This window comes from Bos grunniens, chromosome 17 (assembly GCF_055505025.1).
Source record: "Bos grunniens cultivar Pamir isolate PY7600 chromosome 17, Bosgru_T2T1.0, whole genome shotgun sequence".
Taxonomy (NCBI): Eukaryota; Metazoa; Chordata; class Mammalia; order Artiodactyla; family Bovidae; genus Bos; species Bos grunniens.
In genome coordinates this window covers 68,852,326-68,873,653 of record NC_141181.1, presented here as the reverse complement: position 1 = coordinate 68,873,653, position 21,328 = coordinate 68,852,326, and the positions used below count along the sequence as shown (strand labels likewise).

Genomic DNA, 21,328 nt, shown 5'->3' with positions numbered 1-21,328 from the left:
GCATGGGCTCCCCATTGCGCTGGCTTCTCTTGTTGTGGGGTGCAGGCTCCCCATTGCACTGGCTTCTCTTGTTGTGAGGTGTGAGGTTGGTTGCCCCGGGGCTTTGGGATCTTCCTGGAGCAGGGATCAAACCTTTGTCTCCTGCGTCGGCAGGTGGATTCTTATCCACTGTACCACCACGGAAGTCCTGACTTTGTTTTACTTTAGTATTTATGGTTGGATAGGTGCTACATTGACTCAGGTCAAAACCTAAAAGACACGAAAGGATATGTAGTGAAAATCCTGTTTCCTGCCACTCTCCTGGCCTTGAGTTCTCCTCCCGGAAAGCACCATGTTACTCATTGGTTTCTGGGGGGAGGGTGGATGGGTTTGCTTCCAGAGAGAACGAGTTTAGGAACACACCAGCCAGTTCCTCTACAGAGACAAAAAATAGTCAATTTTTATCACTTGTGATACTTAACATTCCATAAAGTCAAATTCTGATTTAGTAAGCTAAACCCTTGCTCCCAGAAGAAATAGAATCGTGTTTCTACACGCCTTCAGTCACTGCACGTTTATCTACTGGTCAAGATAAACATCGTTTTACGTGTGTTTCTGTTTAAAGACACCTTGCTTAATATGTTCCATTGATTCATTAGCATTGAACTCATGGCCAGCAGCTGTAACTCACATCTGAACAAAGCTCATCTGACACATGTATTTTCTCCAAAGGCATATCTCAGCGTTCCTGCCCTTAGGAGCCCCAGACAGCTCTCCAGCTCTATATTGGGGTGGGGTGGGCCCCTTGTAAACAGCAAAATCACCAACAAAAGGCCCCAAGCTGTGGACAGTGTGGCACATTTACGATGAGAACCAAGCACCACCTCACTTGACCTCAGCCAGGAGCTTGTACGTCAGGCAACGCACACGTTCGCTGCTCTGCACATCTGTGAATGACTGTGAAGGTGCCATAAGCATGGGTTTCTGGGTCATGAGTAAGTGTTAGCAAGCAGACAGATTTGCAGGTGTGTCCTGTGTGAATCACAAGGACCAACTGTTTATATATTTCCTTCTCACTTATTTTTAAATATTACTTATAACAAACCATGCAAATTCAAACTGATCAGCAGGTTGTATTTTTTCCTTAAAAATACGTCTGAAAGCCATGACATTGTGAGAGCTTTTTACAGCTTCCTAGCTTCATGCAGAAGGACCCTGTTTAAGCAGGGTCCCTGACTGGTATTTAGGTGTCCAGCCTTCTGCTCTTTTAAACAGCTCTGCTGGGAGCAAGCTGTGGGAAGCTCGTCTGCAGGTACAGCTGGAGGACGGGTTCTTAGGAGCATGATGCTGGTAGGAGGGCCTGTGCATTGCCGGTCCGGACTGCCCTGGCACAGAGGCGGTTCTGGTTTACACTCCCATCGTAGGGGGCGGGGGGGCCCCTCTCCTTGTCTCCTGGCCAGCCTAGGGCATCCTCAGACTTGGTGTGTGTAAACTGCCTGCTTCCTTTGCCTCATGGGAAGCAAGTTCAGAGCTTTTATAAACTACTTAGTGCTTTGAGATTTGGGAACTTACTTTAGATTGTTTTTTGAGCCCCCTTGTCCTGGCTCCTAAGCCTCTCCAGCTGTGGGAAGGGGAGGGGCTGAGATCAAACTGCCAACATCTGTTGGATCATGGAGAAAACAAGGGACTTCCAGAAAAACATCTAATTCTGCTTCATTGACTATACTAAAGCCTTTGTGTGGATCACAACGAACTGTGGAAAATTCTTAAAGAGACGGAAATACCAGACCACCTTAGCTGTCTCCTGAGAAACCTGTATGTGAGTCAAGAAGTAACAGTTAGACCTAGATGTGGAACAACTGACTGGTTCAAAATTGGGAAAGGAGTATGACAAGGCTGTGTACTGTCACCCTGCTTATTTAACTTGTATGCAGAGTACATCATGCGAAATGCTAGTCTAGATGAATCACAAGCTGGAATCAAGACTGCCAGGAGAAATAATCAACAACCTCAGATATGCAGATGACACCACTCTAATGGCAGAAAGTGAAGAGGAGCTAAAGGGCCTCTTGGTGAGGGTGAAAAAGGAGAGTAAAAAAGCTGGCTTGAAACTCAACATTCAAAAAACTAAGATCATGGCATCTAGTCTCATCACTTCATGGCAAATAGAAGGGGAAAAAGTGGAAACAGTGACAGATTTTATTTTCTTGGGCTCCAAAATCACTGTAGATGGTGACTGTAGCCATGAAATTCAAAGACACTAGCTCCTTGGAAGAAAAGCTATGACAAACCTAGACAGCATATTAAAAAGCAGAGATATGACTTTGCCAATAAAGGTCCGTATAGTCAAAGCTATGGTTTTTCCAGTAGTCACATACTGATGTGAGAGTTGGACCATCATGAAGACTAAACGCCAAGGAATTGATGCTTTTGAACTGTGGCGTTGGAGAAGACTCTTGAGAGTCCCTTGGACAGCAAGGAGATCAAACTAGTCAATCCTAAAGGAAATCAGCCCTGAATATTCATTGGAAAGACTGATGCTGAAAATCCAATACTTTGCTGCTGCTGCTGCTAAGTCACTTCAGTCGTGTCCGACTCTGTGCGACCCCATAGACGGCAGCCCACCAGGCTTCCCCGTCCCTGGGATTCTCCAGGCAAGAACACTGGAGTGGGTTGCCGTTTCCTTCTCCAATGCATGAAAGTGAAAAGAAAGTGAAGTCTCTCAGTCGTGTCCGACTCTAGTGACCCCATGGACTGCAGCCTACCAGGCTCCTCCGTCCATGGGATTTTCTAGGCAAAAGTACTAGAGTGGGGTGCCATTGCCTTCTCCATACTTTGGCTACCTGATGCAAAGAGTCGACTCATTGGAAAAGACCCTGGTGCTAGGAAAGATGGAGGGCAAAAGAAGGGGACGACAGAGGATGAAATGGTTAGATAGCATCACTAACTCAATGGATTGTAATTTGAGCAAACTCTGGGAGATAGTGAAGGATGGAGGAGCCTGGTATGCTGCAGTCCATGGGGTCACAGAGAGTCAGACACGACTTAGCAGCTGAACAACAGCCCTGAGCTGCAGGCTGACTCGGGCCTCAGTGTGTTGTCGGGGGAGGGGAGCTAGGCAGGGAGCTGACTCAGCCTTGGTCCAGGGAGCACAGCAGACGGACAGGGGTGAATGAGCGCCAGCAGCCAGCAGCCCGGGGCTGGGGAGAACCTGGTGTGTGTGGCGGTTGTGGTGTTGACAACAGCCACGACCGCTGCTGTGCCTTGGGCAGAGGACACAGTTCTTTCCGTTTGTTGTCTCATTGACTTCCCGTCAACCCTGTGAGGCACTGCATCCATTTTATAGAGGAGGAAGCAGCCTCAGCAGTTAAGTGACTTGTCCAGGGTCACCGGCTGGGAAGTGATGAAGTCAGCATTCAGAGGAAGTGCTGTCTCGGTCTGGCTCCAAGTTGGCCGCCACGGCTTGTGTCTTCCGGGACCCCAGAACCCCTGAAGTGGGCCCAACTCTCCCTCACCAGCTGAGGGTGAGTGGCCTTCTGCCAGCTACCCGGCCAGGGACTTGAGCCAGGTCTGGAAGCCAGTGCCCAGCCACCTCTGGCCTTGGAGACAGCCAGCCTGCTCCTCCGCCATTGGCCGCTGTGTCCCCAGATCGTAGGGACTCTGGAGGGACTCCTCCCAGCATCCGCCCACCCTGCGCAGCAGCAGCTCTGCCGCTTGTTTCCATAAGTGCCAGCCTTTGGATGGGCCCAGAAGCTGCTGCCAGCCCCACCACCGCCCTTCTGCTGCAGGCCCGTCCCTGGCACCATCTGGGGAGCCTCTGGTTGTCTTCCTGTGCCAGGGCTGACAAAATGGGATGGGGCTAAGGAAGGGCTGTGTGCGGAGAACTGTTCTTTCAGAGGTGTGCTTTTAGTCAGCAAATTTTGTTTTTTTTTCTGGCAAATTTCTCTTAAGTGCCTATATTTTGCCAGACTCTGGAGTGAACGATAGCCAGGGATGCAACAGGGACAGACTCGAACTCCGCCCTCAGGGGCGCTCCACAGAGCGGCCAGGGGGCTGCAAAGTGTTGCCAGCACTGTGGGGCGGCACCGGTGGGGGGGCTGGAACTGCGGAAGCGGGGAGGGGGTGCGGGAGGCATGCTCAGGTGCAGACAGGGCGGGCGGGAGGTGGGGCTGCTGGGGGCCGGGCAGGGTTCCACCTCGGGAGGAAGGCTCCACGGGCCCATTTGCCTCCGTCCGCTCAGCTTCTCTGGCACTTGGTCCACTCGTTGGCAGGTGGTCTCTGGTAAGCACACCAGGCACACGTGTTGCCCTCATGAGCTGAGTTCCTGAAGGTCGTGGACCCAGAGCCCTGATGGGTTTCTGGGGCCCTAGCGCTGGGCAGCAGTCCCCAGCCGGCCTGGGGCTCTGCAAAGCTCCACGGCCAGGTCCTCCTGACCATTCGGGCCAAGGTCCAGACTACTCAGCACAGCCACCCCACTGCGCCTGGCCTGTTTGCGTGGCCAGCCCAGACCCAGGAGAGCTGCTCTCGGCCTTTCAACGCCCCTTCGGTCTCTGAGGTCCTCCTCTGGTTCCCTGTGGTCCCCACCCGGAGCTCACCCTCCCCCCTCGCCTCCTCTCCGTTCTCCTCAGGTGCAGCTGCAGCTGCTGACGGCTATCGTGAAGCTCTTTCTGAAGAAGCCGACAGAGACCCAGGAGCTGGTGCAGCAGGTCCTCAGCTTGGCCACGCAGGTGGGTGTGGCCTCCCTGCAGTGCCCATCGCAGCCCTTGGTCCACCCAGGGAGCCAGACCGGGAGTCCTGCCCCTAATCCCCAGCTCAGGGAGCTCAGTCAGACAGATAGGGCAGGCGGGGATGGGGGCGATGCTGAGCCAGCCTCCCACAGAGGGCAGGGAGCAGAGGCAGGGGCAGGCTGGCCTGAGGGGAAACCAGGGGGCTGGGCTGTGTCTGCTCTGTGCCTAAAGGGGCAGGCTCCCACCAGCACTCAGGCAGTCAAGTTAGCAACCCTGTGACCCCCTGTTGTGGGCTTCCCCTCCCCATCACCCACGTGCACAGCATTTCACGCCCTTCTTGTCACCTCCCAGGACTCAGACAACCCGGACCTGCGGGACCGTGGCTACATCTACTGGCGCCTGCTCTCCACGGACCCCGTGGCTGCCAAGGAGGTGGTGCTGGCTGAGAAGCCGCTCATCTCCGAGGAGACAGACCTCATTGAGCCCACGCTGCTGGACGAGCTCATCTGCTACATTGGCACACTGGCCTCCGTCTACCACAAGCCGCCCAGTGCCTTCGTGGAGGGGGGCCGGGGCGTCGTGCACAAGAGCCTGCCACCCCGCACCGCCTCGTGAGTCCGGGGGCCAGTCACTGGCCCACTTCCCTGGTTCAGTAGCACAGTGCTCTCACCTGAGTCTGAGCAGAATTACGATTCTAGCGACCCTAGTGAATGCTCACTGCATACATGGTGTGGCCTAGGTGACAACAGTTCTGAGGGACGTCCTCCCTGAAGAGACAGGGACCAGAGGCGGAGAGCGCTTAAGAGCCTGGTGAAGAGCGCAGGCAGCAGAGCTGGGCTCAACCCAATTCTGCCCGCTTCCAGAGCCCCGTTCTGCTCAGGTGCTCCCCCCGCGGCTCCCACGGCTTTCTGGCCTGGGTTGTCCTGTTCTCCGGGACTTTAAAGTGGACTGAGTTGGGGAATACAGACGGCCCTCCCTCCCCTTAGCCCAGAACAAGATGGATCAGGCATGGGAAGGGGAGGAAGTGGGGTGTAGACAGGCTCCCGGGACAGTGAGGAGGCCCGGTGCCTCTCCTGGGGGCGGATCCCGGAGATGGGGTCTGGCCTCCCCAAGACGGCACCGCTTCTGGCCCTGCTGAGCCTCTCCCCACGTCCTGGCAGGAGCGAGAGCACGGAGAGCCCAGAGACGGCCCCAGCTGGAGCGCCCCCCGGAGAGCAGCTGGATGCCGTCCCCACGCAGGGCGACCTGCTGGGTGACCTCCTCAACCTGGACCTCGGGCCTCCGGTCAGCGGCCCGCCCCTGGCCGCCTCTGCGGTGCAGATGGGCGCCGTGGACCTGCTTGGCGGTGGCCTTGACAGCCTGGTACGTCCTGGGCCCCCGGACGAGGTTGATGGTGGTCTTCAGGGAGGGATCAGGAACGCCTTCTCTGCCAGACGCCATCCAAGGATCATGTAGCTCCCGTATCAGTGAGAAGCTGGGGCGTAAAGCGGTCAGGTGGCCGTCCTGCCTAGCGCATACAGCTCCTAAGTGGCAGGCACGGGATTTAGCCCCTTGCCAGGCTGCTGAACCCCAAGAGTCCTGGGGGCTGTTCTCCCTTACCCTCTGAGTCACCTTGGCCCTGTAAGGCTGGGGGAGCCACCCTTGCATCCGCTCCCCCACACGTGGCACCGATTGGTGTAGCTGCCCAGCAGGCCTGAGAGAGGCCCATGAGAGGGTGGGACAGCCCCTCCCTTGTGAAGGCGGTGGTAAGAAGGACTGCTGTTTCCTTGGGATTCTTCAGGCAGCCGGAGAGCCAGGTGGAGGTGGCACCTGGGCCCTTGTCACTTGGCCATGCCCGGCTCAGGTCCCCAAGGCCACAGCACAGGGAAGGGTCAGAAGGACGAGGGTGTCGAGCGGGGCTGGGGGTGCGGGGGGGCTGCCCGTCATAGAGACCTGGGGCCCTCCTAGGCTGCTGCAGCCTCGCACAGGCCCCATAGGGTCGGGTGGAACAGCTGTGACTAACCTTCTGCCTCTTTCCTCCCTGTCTTGTCTCTCTGTGTCTTCTTCTTGGCTTTCCCTCTGCATGTGGCTGCCTGTTCTCTTCACCCTGCCTGCTTCTGCTGGGAGATGGGGGATGAGCCTGAAGGGGTACGGTTCAACCCTGTGCCACCAAGCCTTCGTCCTGCTGCTCCTCGATCACCCGCCCGGCGTCCCAGGGCGGGGGGTGTCAGGGCCGTCGGCCCACCCTCACCACCCTCCGATGAAGTTACTTTGTCATCCGGAGGCCCCCACAAGCCCTCTTTGACACCCTGGGGTGTGCTCCGGTCTCTGAGCACGGCCCCCTCATAGCACTGTGTTGAGTACCCCTTTTATCCTTGGGCTGTCAGTTTGTGAGCGTGCCCAGCTCTTCCTCTCGGGGCTTGTAGGGCACGGGAGGGCTCGGCCTCTCCTCTCCACCCGCCTCACTCTGTCTTGTTTCTGCAACTTAGAGTTGACCTGAAGGCAGCCCTGCAGGACGCCCTCTTGCCCAACCCCCATCTTCTAAAGGGCCAGGCGGCCGTACTTCCCTTGGCGTGCCTGCCTCTGATCCCTTTCCCCTCCCTCTAGATCGGAGCCCCCAGCTTCGTGGCACCCCCAGCAGCAGCAGTACCAGCTAACCTAGGAGCGCCCATGGGCAGTGGCCTGAGTGATCTCTTTGACCTGACCAGTGGCGTGGGCACCTTGTCAGGATCCTATGTGGCTCCCAAAGCAGTAAGTGCCGTGGCCCCGTGGGAGGCGGGAGGCGGACATGCAGGTTCCTTTCAGTGGCTAGCTGGGTTGCCCGGAGCAGCGGGAGCACAGGGCGCTGGGTCTGGTGTGGAGGCCTGGGGAAGGCTTCCCAGAGCGGGTGTCACTGGAGCTCAGTCCAAGTCAGAATCAGCAAGGCGAAAATGGGGAGCCTAGGGGGCGTGCTCACCTTCCAGAGAATGGCAGAAGCCCCGTCTAGTGACTGGTCAGTGGTTCTCAGTGCCACTCAACCCAGTGCCCCAGATTGATGACAGGCGCTTCATAGCACCCCCTCCTTTTCTAACGAATGAGGTCTACCTACTTGTAAAATTTCTGAAGTGGTAAGATGCTGTCATCACATAAGGAGACTTAAAAGGAGGAGAACAGAACGCTTCATTTTAGTGTGGTGAAGGCTTGGGCACGCCCGCCCCGGCAGATCTCATGGCGTTGCCAGGGGTTGGCAGCAGAGTCACTGTGGCACCACAGTGTGGGTGCCATGACTGATGGGCCGGAGGCACCTTTCGCTTCTGATACAGCGACTGACTCCCAGTAAGATTCCAGACGAAACAAAGAACAGGCTTCCGCTGATTTCACACCATTAAGTTCCTGGGGATTTCAAGGCGCACTGAAATCCTGCAGAAAATACTCAAGGTCTGTAGGACAGTGGCTCCTAGTGAAGCCTGTCACCTCCACAGCTGCCTCCCTGACCCCAATCAGCCTGGAGGTGCCCCAGACGCCCCCTGTGCCACCCAGGTAGTCCCACCCCACTCCAGACTCCTGGCTGGACTCGTGCTGAGGAGGCAGGGAGCTGGCGAGGTCATGGCCCCGGCTCTGAGACTTTGCTCTCCATCCTGGCACAGTGGTTTTTAAGCAGAAACGAAGCTTAAAGAGCCAGCGCTTTGGCCACTGTGTGGAGGCCAAACTTAAGGGCAGAGCAGAAGCCAGGAGCCCATGAGGAGTTGTCAACTGCTGATGGTGGCTGGACAGGAGAGCTTTGTAGGGGTGGAGACGCGCTGGGCTGGAAGGAGGCCTGGCAGGACGTGGGGGCGGTGGGGAGAAGGGTTCTGGCTGGCAGTGGCTAGGGCAGGCGAGGGAAGGAGAGCTGAGGACAGCGTGGTGTGGGCTGGGCCCTTGTCCTCAAGGAAACTGCCAGAGGGGACGGACGTGGCCTGAGCCTCCCAACTGTCAGCCAGCGCCCCTCTCTTCCAAGGTCCCCTCCCCAAACCAGGACCAGCAGGGCTTCGGGGCCCAGGGACATGTCCCTTATGATGAGGGGAGCTGCCAGCCAGCACCTGCCCTGCCCCAGCCTCCCTGGCTATGCCTGCCAAACTGCAGTGGCCAGAGCCCCCAGCCACGCCTTTTTGCAGGATCTGGGCCTAAGGGGCCCCCAGGAGGCGGCAAGTCTAGCGCCAGCGGCCTCCCACTTCCGTGGAGGGCTACATGAACGTGGCACAGCCCTAGCCCAGAGCCCTCCCAGCAGCCACGCGGCGCTGGCGCTCCCGTTTTCTGGTTGAGGAATCTGAGTGCTTTAAGGTCCTATAGCTGATGAGTGACGAGAGTCTGGAAGTGAATATGGGGCTGTGGCACCAAAGCCCCTGCCCACGACCCTTAGGTGATCCTAAAGTGTTTGAGAACCTCCGTGTACTTACTTCGGTGCCATGGTTGTCAGAATCAGCTTGCTTTCTGCATGTGTATCCGTTTTAACGTGTGTTAGCGCTGCTTTGTCTTAGTGGAGGACCTGGTGACTGTATCAGCTGGAAGGAGAGGCGAAGGGATCACCGGATAGGAGTAATCAGGGCAGGCTGCCTGGAGGAGTCCTTTTCCACGTGGGCAGGACTTTCCCCTGCTACCTTAGTCACAGGGTGTGGGTGTGCTCTCCGTCCAGAAGTAGTGACTGTGTAGGCTACCTTTTTCTCACAGCACTGTGACCACCTCAAATCGTTCGTCCTGCCTGCAGTCCCAGCCCTTCCTGGTCAAGGAGGGTGAGGCTGTCATATGTACAAGAACTTGAAGTTCCTCAAATATTGTAGCCAGCAGGGGCTGACAGTTCTGGACTCCGTGAGCCTACAGTGACCAGGAGACACGATATCCCACTCAGGACGGTGATAGTGCCAGCTCTGAAGAACCTGGGAAGGAAGCCTGGGGGGTGGAGGGGTGGGGCAGGGCAGTCACCCTGGGGCCCTGAGTGCTCTCTGTGCTCCCAGTCACAGCTCACGACTAAAACCCTGAGATTCTGTCCACAGATTTGTCTGGTGGAGCAAAGGATGAGCAGGTTAGCAAGTAGGATGGGATGGAGGTGGGGAGTGCTGTCCAAGCAGAGGAGACAGTGTGTGTGTGTGTGTGTGAGGCCCGAGGAGCCATGCACACTGACCCAGGGAGGGCACCCCGATGGGGAGGCCATGGGCAGTGGAGGCATTGCACCACTGAGGGTTCCAGGGTGCCGTGACGAGATCTGCCTTCCTAAAGATGGCTCTGGCTGCTCTGGAAACTGGGAATAGAAGACTTGGGCAGACATGTGTACACCTATGGCTGATTCATGTTGATGTTTGACAGAAAACAAAATTCTGTAAAGCAGTTATTCTTCAATTTAAAAAATAAATTAATTTAAAAAAGAAAAAAGACTTGGGCAGCTACCTAGGTGGCTCCCATCTTACCTGGGGGCTCTGATGGTGACTTACCCCTGGGTGGTGCCTGTGGATAGGGGAGAGTGGAGGACGTGGTGTCGGGGGAGGAGGTGACCTTGACGGGACCTGGGCTGGGTGACCATGGCCATGTTCACTGACAGGGCCCCTGGGGAGGCTGGCCTCGGGTGGGCTGAGCCGTCCTGGTGAGAATGGCAGCCAGAGAGACGTTTGCACATCCACAGGATAGCACCCGTGGCTGTCCCTCCTGGGCAGGGCTTTGATCCATGCCATTCACTCAGCAAATGTTCCCCAAATACAAATCTCACACCAAGCTCCGAGCCAAGGATGCAAGACAGAAAAGCAGAGCCCTCCCCCTCGAAGCGCTGTCCGGGCACAGAGGAGATGGTTTATCTGCAAGACCGTCATTGCTGCAGAGCCCGGACAAGGACACTGGGGAAGGGTTTCCTGGAGGAGGTGGCTCTGGAGCTGAGCGTCTGAGGACAAGGGCAGCCAAGCAAGCAGGGAAGGCCTGCCAGGCGAGAGGTCCTCCCGGGTCCTGTCGCTGCTCAGGCCTGTTGGCGCAGTTAAAGGCCAGCCCTGCCGCCTGCGAGGAGGACAGGCCGTGACCACCCGGGGTCCTCTGGCTCTGGCCAGGCCCCGGGCACCCGTGGGCTCTCAGTCTCCTGGGCTCATCTGGAGGCTGGTGGGGCCTGCTTGTCTCTCCACCTTCCTCAGCCCTCCTCTGAGTATTCTTGCTTTGACCTCCAGAGACTCAGGTCAGGTTTTGGGCACACCGAGGCCTCCCTGTCCCGTGCTGCTCCAGCAGTCGGCCACCCCGAGGCGGGGACCCCGGGCAGGCCGGGCAGGGTCCTTCTTCTCATCCCGAGGCTCACATGGTCATCCCCTGGCGGTCCAGGCAGGTGTGGTCCATCTGAGAGCCCCCTTCAGGTGTGAGAGAAGGGGGCAGGGGAAGGAGCCTCAGGCGGGCTGTGGCGTGGGGGCTGTGGCAGCCCCCTCCCCATCGTTTTCCCCTCAGGTCTGGCTGCCAGCCATGAAGGCCAAAGGGTTGGAGATCTCGGGCACCTTCACCCGCCAAGCGGGCACCATCTCCATGGATCTGCAGCTGACCAACAAGGCCCTGCAGGTCATGACTGACTTCGCAATCCAGTTCAACCGCAACAGGTGAGCCCCCGAGGCCTGCCTGCCGAGGGCCCGCGCTGGGGCTTGCGGGCTGGCCCCGCTTTCTGCTGGAGGAGGGTCTTCCTCACAACTGCAGCTCCGGCCAGCTCTCTCTGAGGCAGTAATTTTCCTCACCGTGACCTCTCTTTGTGGGCACCAAAGTCCGAGGTCAGTGGTGGGGAGCTGGGGGGTAAGGCACCTCCCTTTAGTGTTACCTTTCCCCAGCACCCAGGGGGGGTGTTTCCCTGACAAAATCTCCAGACCTCAGCAGCTCCCCTCTCAAGGTGTCTCGAAGAAGGCAAACAGGGAGTGGGTAGCACCTCTGGGAGCGACGTCCACTCCCAGTGCCTTGCCCTCAGGGTCCCCTGCACTGGGGATCAGTGGGGAAGGCCTCCTTGGACCCGGCCAGCTAGGCCAGGGCTCTCTGGGGAACGCAGGCAGCCTCTGCTGATGACCCTTCTTCCTGAGTGGCTCTGGTGATGAGCAAACTGAGCCTCTAAGAAGTTGACTGAAGGGGCTGCTTCCTCAAGGAGAGCCTGTGCGCCAGTTTTTCCCGGCCGTCTGTCAGACTAGGGAAGTGGGCACTCTGTTCCTTTCCCTCAGGGAGCCCTGCAGGCCCCCAGGAGTGCTCCTGATCATCGCTCACAGTGAACTTATGGTGTGTGGCCAGCTCCCTGGGTACCAGGCCTTGTGTCGAGAACTTTAGGAGTCTTTGTCTCTCTTGAGCCCCTTCACAGCCCAGTGAGGTTGATGCCATTAACCTTCTTTGGTAGAAGAGGAAATGGCAACCCACTCCGGTATTCTTGCCTAGAGAATCCCATGGACAGAGGAGCCTGGCAGGCTATAGTTTATGAGGTCGCAAGAGTCAGACAGGACTTGGTGACTAAACCACCAAAGCAGGTAATGATACCTGAGCTCAGAGAGGGTGAATGCCTCACCCACGGTCACGGTCGACAGAGGTTGGGCTCCCAGGAGAGCCAGGAGTGCTGAGGCACTGTGATGGCATTCGCGTCCCCACGGTGTCCCCTGCTGCGTCCCAGGTGGGTCTGAGACCACAGTGGGCAACGCATAGGCTGAGGTCAGGCAGCTCAGGCTCTGGGTCTCAGCAGCGCCACTCACCCAGGTCTGGGCGCGCCCCTCCCTGAGTCTCTGTGTCCTGGAAGACAGGAGGTTGTGTACCTGTCACTGTGTTTACAAGGACAGGACTTCAGGTGCCCCGCCTGGGCACAGGGAGTGCTCAGTCCGTGGTTCCAGTCGGTACCGTGGTGACTTACCTTCCAGTGGCCGGGCATCTCTCACGTTCTTGGTGCCCTCTGATTTGCCCACATGCCACTTTACCAAGAGGCAGGGCTTTCCGGAAGCTCTGTGGCCATTGTGTGATCCAGCCAGTTCTGGCCCAGACAGTAAACCCAGTGTCTCCCCTGGGATGGTCGCGTCCCTCCTGGGAGGCTGGGGTTGGTTACTGAGACGTGAGCAGTCACAGTTCTTAGGTTAGAAGCAGCTTTTAGGCCCCTGGTATGACATGGGGCTCCTGGAGGGCAGGGCAGGACGCACTGACCTGGGCCTGCCCGGTGCCTCTCCCAGAGGAGAAGGGGGAGCAGAGACGGGTTTTGGCTAGCCCAGGTTCTCTTCCATCTGCGGGGCCATTGAAGCCTGGGAGTGGGGTCAGGAGCTTGTCCCTCTGAGGCTGGCTCGCTGGAGAGCCTTCTCCCCCGCTGCTGCCAGGCCCCGGGGCCCCAGGAGCCTGCCTGCCCTGTGTCAGCGCCTGCTCCCCACCATCCCCACGGGGCTTCTTTCTCCCCAGCTTTGGCCTGGCCCCCGCCGCCCCACTCCAGGTCCACGCACCGCTTAGCCCCACCCAGACCGTGGAGATCTCCCTGCCTCTCAGCACGGCGGGCTCGGTCATGAAGACAGAGCCGCTGAACAGCCTGCAGGTGCGTCCCAGGGAGGACCAGGCACCCGGTCCTTGCCCACGTGCCCTGGGGAGGACCAGGGAAGCCCTTGGGGCCTGGCTGGCTCTGTCGCAGGGCTGTGTCTGTGGAGTCTTGTTCTTAGGCACAGACGGGTGGGGATGGGAAGGCCGGGGGCCGGTTAGGGGATGGACATGGCTTCTGGGGAACCTGCTCAGCTGCGCTCACAGGAGCAGAGGCTTCCTGGGGCCTCAGTGGGCATCAGGCATAGGGGACGACCTGGGGCCTCTCTTGTTCCCAGGTGGCCGTAAAGAACAACATAGACGTTTTCTACTTCAGCACCTTGTACCCGCTCCACATCCTCTTTGTGGAGGACGGGAAGATGGGTGAGTCCTGAGGGCACCCCTGGGGTCCCTAGAATGGATGGATGGAGTCCGTGAGGCACTGGCTCCCCTGCAGAGCTAGAGGGAGGGTCACACCTTCCCAGGGCCCGAGGGTCTTGCCTGGCCAGCTCTGCTGTCAGCCTGACCTTCAGCCTCTAGACAGTCATCCCACGGGCCCCCCGAGGCAGGGGCCCTAGGCCACGCATCACACCTGATGCCCACCCCTGGGCCCCAGCGGGAACCTTCGGGAAGGTACGTCCCGTGCCCAGAGGGTTTAGGCCCTCCTCAGCAGTCACCACAGGAGCCCATAACATCACTGGGACCAGTGAACGGGCTGCTTGGTGCCAGGGCCGGAGGCTGGACGTGGGCAGGAGCAGGGAGGGACCCCGCAGAACACTAGCTCAGAGTTTGCCGAGGGAAGCAGGAGGGGCTATGACGGAGCCACCCTGGTCTCGGGTGCAGGGCCTAACCGCCCCGCTTCCCGATGAGGGTGCTGAGCAGGGTCCCACCTGTGCCCCTGCAGACCGGCAGATGTTCCTGGCCACGTGGAAGGACATTCCCAATGAGAACGAGGCCCAGTTCCAGATCAGAGACTGCCCCCTCAACGCGGGTAGGGCTCCTGAGCCCTGTGCCTGTCCATGCTGCCCTGTGCCCTGACGCCAGCCCTGAGCGCCAGACCCCCCATCTCTGACCTTGTGACCCCCAGAGGCCGTGAGCAGCCGGCTGCAGAGCAGCAACATCTTCACTGTGGCCAGGAGGAACGTGGAGGGCCAGGACATGCTCTACCAGTCTCTCAAGCTGACCAACGGCATCTGGGTGCTGGCCGAGCTGCGCATCCAGCCAGGCAACCCCAGCTTCACGGTGAGGCGCCCGCTCCCGCCTAAAGCCCCGGGGCCTCTGCCTTCCTGCCCGCATGCCTGCCCGGGCTGGGGTCGGCCCTGGTGGGGTGGGGTGGGGTGGGGCATCCACCCTGGTGTGAAGAAGCACCAGGATTCTGACCTTAGAAAGCTTCAGCTCAGTCCCATCAAGTGTCTCAGATAAGGCACCAAATCCGGTCTCTGAACAGTGAAATGGACTAGAATCGGGCCCTGTGAGGCCCACCTGGTACTGGGAAGGAGCTCTCCTGGGCTCAGGGAGCCCTGGCCCCTGGGCTCCCCTCTCCCAGAGAAAGGACGAGGCTTCCCAGAGGCTGCGCCGTGTCCCGGCCCCTGAGAGCCCAGGCTTGGCTTCTCCCCGCACCCGAGCGGGCAGGCATGACCCCCGACGCTGCTCCCCGGCCCCCTGGCAGCGTGGGCGCCGCGGCCGGTGGTGGTAATTTCCGTCTCCCTGTGTCTGGTCGCTGCATGTCCACCTTCCCTGCCGGTGCCGGCGGTGCAGGACCTAGAGGTTAGCGGACTGCTTTTCTCTTCCTCTTCCCCCGTCCTCTCAGGCACTCCTGGCACACCCCACCTCCTGGCCTGGCCTCGCCCCCCTGCTCCCCAAAGCCGGGCAGACGCATGCAGGCTGCAGGCCGGAGGACAGACCACCCCGCTGCCACGCCCTGTGCTCTCCAGCCTGGCGCTGCACTCCCCACAGGCCGTGCGCGCAGAGCCCTCAGAGGAGACCGGGGCCCTCAGAGCAACGGCGTTGGCAGGAGGGGCAGCGAGCCTGTCTCTGCTACTGGGCTTGCCAGCCCTCCTCGCGGTTAGAGCTGAGCCAGATCTGACACAACTGCTTCCTGTGCAGGAAACCAGAAAGATCCCCCCACCCCCCAGCGCCCCCGCAGCCTCCCTCCTGGCCCCCAAACGTCCTCAGGGACCCCACCCTCCACGGATGGGGCTGGCCGCCTCGGGCTCTGACTCATGCTGCAGCGGCTGCGGGGGCCGGGACAGCAGGTCTGTGGGCTGCAGTCTGTTTGGTCCCCGCCTGGCTGGCTGCGGGGCCGCCCCCTCGCCGGCACCGCACAGCTGCTCCAGCCGCTGCTGCCGCCCCGCCGGGCCTCACGTGCACCCCACCCTCTGCCATCTGCTCCCCTCCCCGGCCTGGAGAGGAGCCCCAGGAATAAGGGGTCCCTGCCTCCCACCCTTGTCCCCCTACAGCTGTCCCTGAAGTGCCGAGCTCCGGAGGTGTCCCAGCACGTGTACCAGGCCTACGAGACCATCCTGAAGAACTGAGGCTGTCCAGCACCCACCCCAGCTTCCTTGGAGCCCCCTGCGAGGTGGCAGCACCTCCCCCGTGAGGGGCCAGCGAGGCTCCTGGCACCCCCCCGGCTTCTCAGGCCTGACTGCAGGGCCTGCTCAGGGCCTCGGGGTGCTCCTGTGCCCAGGACTCTCCTATTTCCATCGTGCTGACGTTTGGGGTCAGGTGAGGAGGGCACCAGAGGAGCCAGAGTGGCAGCAGGAGCTGCACGGGGTAACGAGGGCTCCTCTCCGGCTCTTCCTGACCTGAGGGCGAGCCCGCAGTGCCTCCTCAGGCTCCCAGCCCGGGATCCCTCTGCCCTGTCTCCCTCGGCTGGTGGCAAGGCCCTGCCAACTGCCCCCTCCTGGGACAGGCCCTGGCAGGCATCCTGGTGTGCGTGGGTTCCCCTGGGTGCCAGGAGAGCTGCTCTGTCAGGGCCGGGGCTCCCGGGGCCTGCCCGCCCCCCCAGCCGCTGAGCCGCTCAGGGAAGACCAGGAAGAAGCTCCCGAGCCCCTCACGGCTCCGGCCCCCAGCAGACCCCTGGCAGATGTGCACCCCGCCCCCCTGCCCGCGAGGACAGTCACTGCCTGTGATAACATTCCTGGTGTGCCCGGGGCTTCTGGAGTGAACGGAGCTGAGGGGTGGGGTGCCTGGGCAAGCGGGGTGCTTCCTCTCCGGGGTTCTTAGGGGCCCCCTCCTGGCCTCCCAGGGTCAGTTGTGTCTCACGGAGCATTAGGTTTTCCTGTTACTGCTGTTTAATAATAAAGAAAGATTCTGCTTTTGGCAGTCATGGACACTTCTTTCCCCTCCACCAAGTGTCAGAATTAAAAACTGCCTCCAAGTGGTCAAGGTTGGTTTTCTTGAGCTCTACAGTAAGGATGCCTAGTATATATAAATAGAAATTATATATTGTATGTTTACTCTTATTTTCAGAAACAGAAAGTGAATAAAAATGATGACATCAAGCGTGTCCCCGACCAGTGTTTCAGGTCCCGAGGCTGCTCTGGGCAGGGTCCAGGGCTCAGCTGTCAGCCCCCGCCAGGCCCTGTGGATAGCGCCTTTCCCTGCCTCTCTCCTGTCCTTCCCCGCCAGGCCCTGTGGATAGCGCCTTTCCCTGTCTCTCTCTCCTGTCCTTCCCCGCCAGGCCCTGTGGACAGCGCCTTTCCCTGTCTCTCTCTCCTGTCCTTCCCCGCCAGGCCCTGTGGACAGCGCCTTTCCCTGCCTCTCTCCTGTCCTTCCCCACCAGGCCCTGTGGACAGCGCCTTTCCCTGCCTCTCTCCTGTCCTTCCCGGCCAGGCCCTGTGGACAGCGCCTTTCCCTGCCTCTCTCCTGTCCTTCCCCACCAGGCCCTGTGGATAGCGCCTTTCCCTGCCTCTCTCCTGTCCTTCCCCGCCAGGCCCTGTGGACAGCGCCTTTCCCTGTCTCTCTCTCCTGTCCTTCCCCGCCAGGCCCTGTGGACAGCGCCTTTCCCTGCCTCTCTCCTGTCCTTCCCCACCAGGCCCTGTGGACAGCGCCTTTCCCTGCCTCTCTCCTGTCCTTCCCGGCCAGGCCCTGTGGACAGCGCCTTTCCCTGCCTCTCTCCTGTCCTTCCCCGCCAGGCCCTGTGGATAGCGCCTTTCCCTGCCTCTCTCCTGTCCTTGGGCACTGCCTGCTGGTCTCCCAGCACCTCTGCCACCCTTGACCCCAGCTCCACCCCAGCCCACACCGTCATGCCTTTAGATGCTCGAGGGCTGAGTCCATTCTGGTTTTCCTTGGCTCCCAGGGTTGGCAGGAAGGCCCAGCACCGGGCATGTCCAGGCTGGCTGCAGCGGCTGCCCTGGCCCCCACCAGGGATACCCCTCATGTCCCCCCATCCTGGCAGTGGCCTGGCTACCGAGGGTGTTGGGGGGGGACCCCGGGTAGGACTCCGTGGGCAGAGCTCCCAGTGGGTTCTCAGGGCCGTGTGGCTGCTGGGCCTTCGGCCCTCAGCAGCTTCCTGCCCCAGCCACTCCCTGCCCGCACCAGACACACTGCTGTCCCAGCTGCCGGGGCATCAGCAGGGGTGCCTGGCCCTCCACTGCCCCACCTCTGACCCCTGGGGTGTTACCACCATGCCCAGGGACCCCAGAGTCTAGAACCAGCCAAGACCCTTGACTGGACAACCCCAGTTCTCACCCTACCCAAAAGTCCCCAGCTCAGAAGGCGCCCACAACTGTGGCCATGGACGCACCCTGGCCTGCCCTGTCACCCACCATCCCGGACCTGCTGAGGCCCAGCTCCCACCAGGCTTGGGAGCACACCCCTGTCCCCAGGGCGGGCGAAGATGAGGCCCAGGACCCAGCCCGAGGTGAGGGGAAGTGCTGCTGAAACCTTCTGGCTGGCCTGGCCAGACAGAGGCCCGTGGACCCTCATGGGACACCTGAGGCTCGTGTGCTCGGGCCTCGGGCGGTTATGGGAGGAAACTCAGCGTGATCTCGGCCCCCCTCCCACTTCCCTGTCCCTCCCTCACCCCGGTGACACCCCTCACATGCACCCCTGGTCTGCATGTGCTCAGGCCTCCATATTCTCAGGTCTCGATGTTCCTCGGGGCTGAGGGAGGGGGCAATGTGGCATTTCGCAGAAGACTCTCCAGGGCACTGAGCCTTCGTGACCAGCTGGGGAATTCAACACAGCAACCAGTTACTCAGGAGGGTCTAGCAAGCACCCCGGGGGCTGCCGGGTTCTCTGACCTGACACCCTGCGCAGGCCTGCGACGTGACCTCATTGTACTTTTTTTTTTTTTAATCTTCACAAGTGTTTTGTTTCATAGAGTGTGATTCTGGACCAAGCTAAGTTCAGCCACACAGAGGATGAAGTTCTCCCTTCCACACTTCCTCTGTTCTTATTTTCCTCCTTAGAGGCAAAGTTCATTGCTACATTTTGGTCTTCCAGGAATGATTCTGTGCCTTTATAAAGCAAATCCTGGGAGGTACTAAGTAAATAGCAGCACACCCTGGAGCTACCAGCACTGGGCTCTATTCACCTATCAGTACAGGCACAGCCACGTTGGAATTCCTTATGCAGAGGGGCTGTTCTCTGGCTGTTCCCATCTCCGCGCCAAGCAGAGGTGCAGTGAGTATCTTCCTACAGACCTCCTTGGCCCTAGACCCAAGTGCAGCTGTTGGATCCAGCCCAGAATGGCTGGACCAGAGGGCATAAACATTTCACATCTTACATTTTAGTTCTAGTTTTGAAAAGGTAATGTATTCACATGGTTCAAAATCCAAAAGGCAGACAGATACAAGAGATACAGTATATATATCAGATATAGTCCTCCTCATACCCCTCCCTGAAAAGACTAGTGTTACCCTCCAGAGAGACTCAGTGACGTATAATACGACCTGCACCATACTCGTATCTTGCAGACTTCTCCATTATTAGTTCCATTGTAGAGAGCAGCCTCATGCCTTTTTATAGCAGCTGTGTGGTTTTGCATTGAACAGCGGCGCCGTGAGGAACCAGTCCTTGCTGTGAAGTCGTCTGAGTTGTGTCTTTGGTGGTGTTAGCGCAAGTGATAACTGCAAAGAACATTCACTTTCATGTCGGTAAATTCCTCAGACAGAAATTGCTGGGTTGAAGGTAGGTGTGTTCATCATCTTGTTAGCTGTTGCTAAAAGCTCTCTAGTTCACACCCCCACCAACCAGGAAGGAGCCGCCCGTCCCCCACACCCTCACACGCGTGGCGTCCTGCAGCGTGTTCAGGCGTCGGGTGAGAAATGGCGTCTCACTGTCTTTTAAACAGGCCTCCGTCCCTGTGTTTTTGAGCCTTTGTGTGTCCTTTTCTATGAGCTGTTTCCTGTTCCTTTGCCCTTTTTGATCCGGTTTTTGGTGCTTTTCTTCCTGGTCTGCCATTGTTCCTCCCGTCCTGTTTCTGGTTTTGCTGCTGTCTTGACTTCTCCATGCTGGAATTGCGTTGGGGGCGTCATCCTCCTTGCGTCCTTGTTCCCGGTCCCTGTCTCGTCTTCGTTTTTGCATTCTGAGCCTGTTCCTTCTGGGCTTTATGTGAGGAATGAGGTAGGGATCCAACTTTCTCTTTTCCCAGATGGTTACCTAGTTTTTTCCACACCATTTCCTGAATAATTCGTCTTTTCCACACAGATCTGAAATGTCATTTCTGACATACACGAAATTTCCACATGTCTATGAGTGCTTTTCTGGGCCCTGTTCTGTACCAGAGAATTTGTCTATATGTTGGCCATTGTGGGTGTCTGTGTTTGTTTTGGGGTTTTTTGGGCCATACTGTATGGCTTGCGGGATCTTCCCTGACCAGGGATTGAACCCAGGTCATGGCAATGAAAGCCCTAACCTGACCACAATGTGTTTTTAAAACCACCTAACCTAACATACTGTTCCTTTATATTTTTATAATTTATAGCACCCTCTTATTCACCCTTTGGGGCCCATTTGATCTTTAGAACGAATCTTTTTTGAATGATGTATTATTTTTATTTGGATCATATCAAATGTTTATATTAACTTATGGAGAACTGACACCTTTATAATGATGTCAGTAATATTAGTCTTTATATCCAAATGTAGGAGTAGACGCCTTTCCATTTGTTCATACTTTATGTCTCTGTAACATTTTAAGTTTCCTTCATTTAAGTCTTCTTGCATGGGGAGCTCCCTGCGGGCCCAGTGGTTGGGACTCAGCACTTTCACTGGCAGAGCCCAGGTCTGATCCCTGGCTGGGGAACTAAGATCCTGCAAACCGCACAGCATGCCCAAAAAAAAAAAAAAAAAGTTCTTGCATGTACATTACCCTCGCATAGATTCATGAGTATTTTCTATTTTTTGGTTCCTTTTGTGAATGGGATCTTTTCCATATGCATGTTTATGATGTAAATATATATTTGTTAATATATAAAACAAAAGAATAGGAATATTTATAGTGTAAATTACAAATTATGTAACATGTACTTTAAAAACTGAACCCAGACTTCATTTGGGTTTCTCTAGTTTTCGTACTCACGTCCTTGCTGTGTCCCTGGACCCCACATTCCATGTGGTTGTCGCGTTTCCTCAGTCTCCCTGGGTCTGCGAGAGCTCCTCAGACTTTTTCTGTGTCATGACTTTAACCGTCCCGAGGAGTGCTGGTCACATATTTCGTCGACTGTCCCTCAACTTGGGTTTGTCTGGCGTTTTCCCCACGGTTAGCCTGGGGTTCTAGGTTTTCCGGACAGAGAGCAGGGAGGTGCCCTTCTGGTCACGTCACGTCAGGGGTGTGTGCCCTCGCCACGGCTTAGCGCCGCGCGCCACGCTGCGTCACTTGGCCGAGGCAGTGTTTACAGCCGTCTCCTCCACGAAGCTGCTTCCTCCCCTTTCCACACTCTGTTGGGAAGCAAGTCACGAAGCGCAGCCTACACTGCATGGGGGCAGGGGACAGCTACAGAAAATACTTGGAATTCTTCTGTAGGAAAATGTGTTTCTTCTCCTGGATTTATGTATTCACTCAATCATTTATACCAGTTTGGATTCATGGATATTTATTTCATAATTTGGGTTTAATCCAAAAGTGCATTATTTATTTTATCGCTTAAATTTTTTAAGCTGTGGCCATTGGGAGCTCTTTCAAGTAAGCTCTGTGTCCCTTTAACACCCCCGTC

The 21,328-nt window shown here is 57.9% G+C and overlaps 1 protein-coding gene and 1 non-coding gene across 6 annotated transcripts in view; both read left to right on the top strand.

Moving 5' to 3' along the window:
- The window catches only part of AP1B1 (adaptor related protein complex 1 subunit beta 1), a 48,264-nt gene extending 31,595 nt beyond the window's left edge, over nucleotides 1-16,669 (top strand). For 2 of the 5 annotated variants that reach the window (XM_086348530.1, XM_086348531.1), the window contains exons 12-21: nucleotides 4,608-4,706; nucleotides 5,058-5,317; nucleotides 5,867-6,068; nucleotides 7,293-7,436; nucleotides 11,112-11,257; nucleotides 13,059-13,188; nucleotides 13,466-13,550; nucleotides 14,071-14,157; nucleotides 14,254-14,408; nucleotides 15,626-16,669. In XM_086348530.1, coding sequence (XP_086204656.1) covers nucleotides 4,608-4,706; nucleotides 5,058-5,317; nucleotides 5,867-6,068; nucleotides 7,293-7,436; nucleotides 11,112-11,257; nucleotides 13,059-13,188; nucleotides 13,466-13,550; nucleotides 14,071-14,157; nucleotides 14,254-14,408; nucleotides 15,626-15,700 — 1,383 coding nt within the window. In that variant the 3' untranslated portion in view covers nucleotides 15,701-16,669. Of the gene's footprint in view, nucleotides 1-4,607; nucleotides 4,707-5,057; nucleotides 5,318-5,866; nucleotides 6,069-7,292; nucleotides 7,437-11,111; nucleotides 11,258-13,058; nucleotides 13,189-13,465; nucleotides 13,551-14,070; nucleotides 14,158-14,253; nucleotides 14,934-14,976 lie in introns of all 5 variants that reach the window. The other 3 variants (XM_086348528.1, XM_086348529.1, XR_015144716.1) reach the window with 2 other exon arrangements.
- On the top strand, nucleotides 11,685-11,781 carry LOC147355727 (small nucleolar RNA SNORD125). Its single transcript, XR_015144922.1, has one exon. It is a non-coding gene; the product is annotated as a small nucleolar RNA SNORD125 (small nucleolar RNA).
- Nucleotides 16,670-21,328: the final 4,659 nt, after the last annotated feature.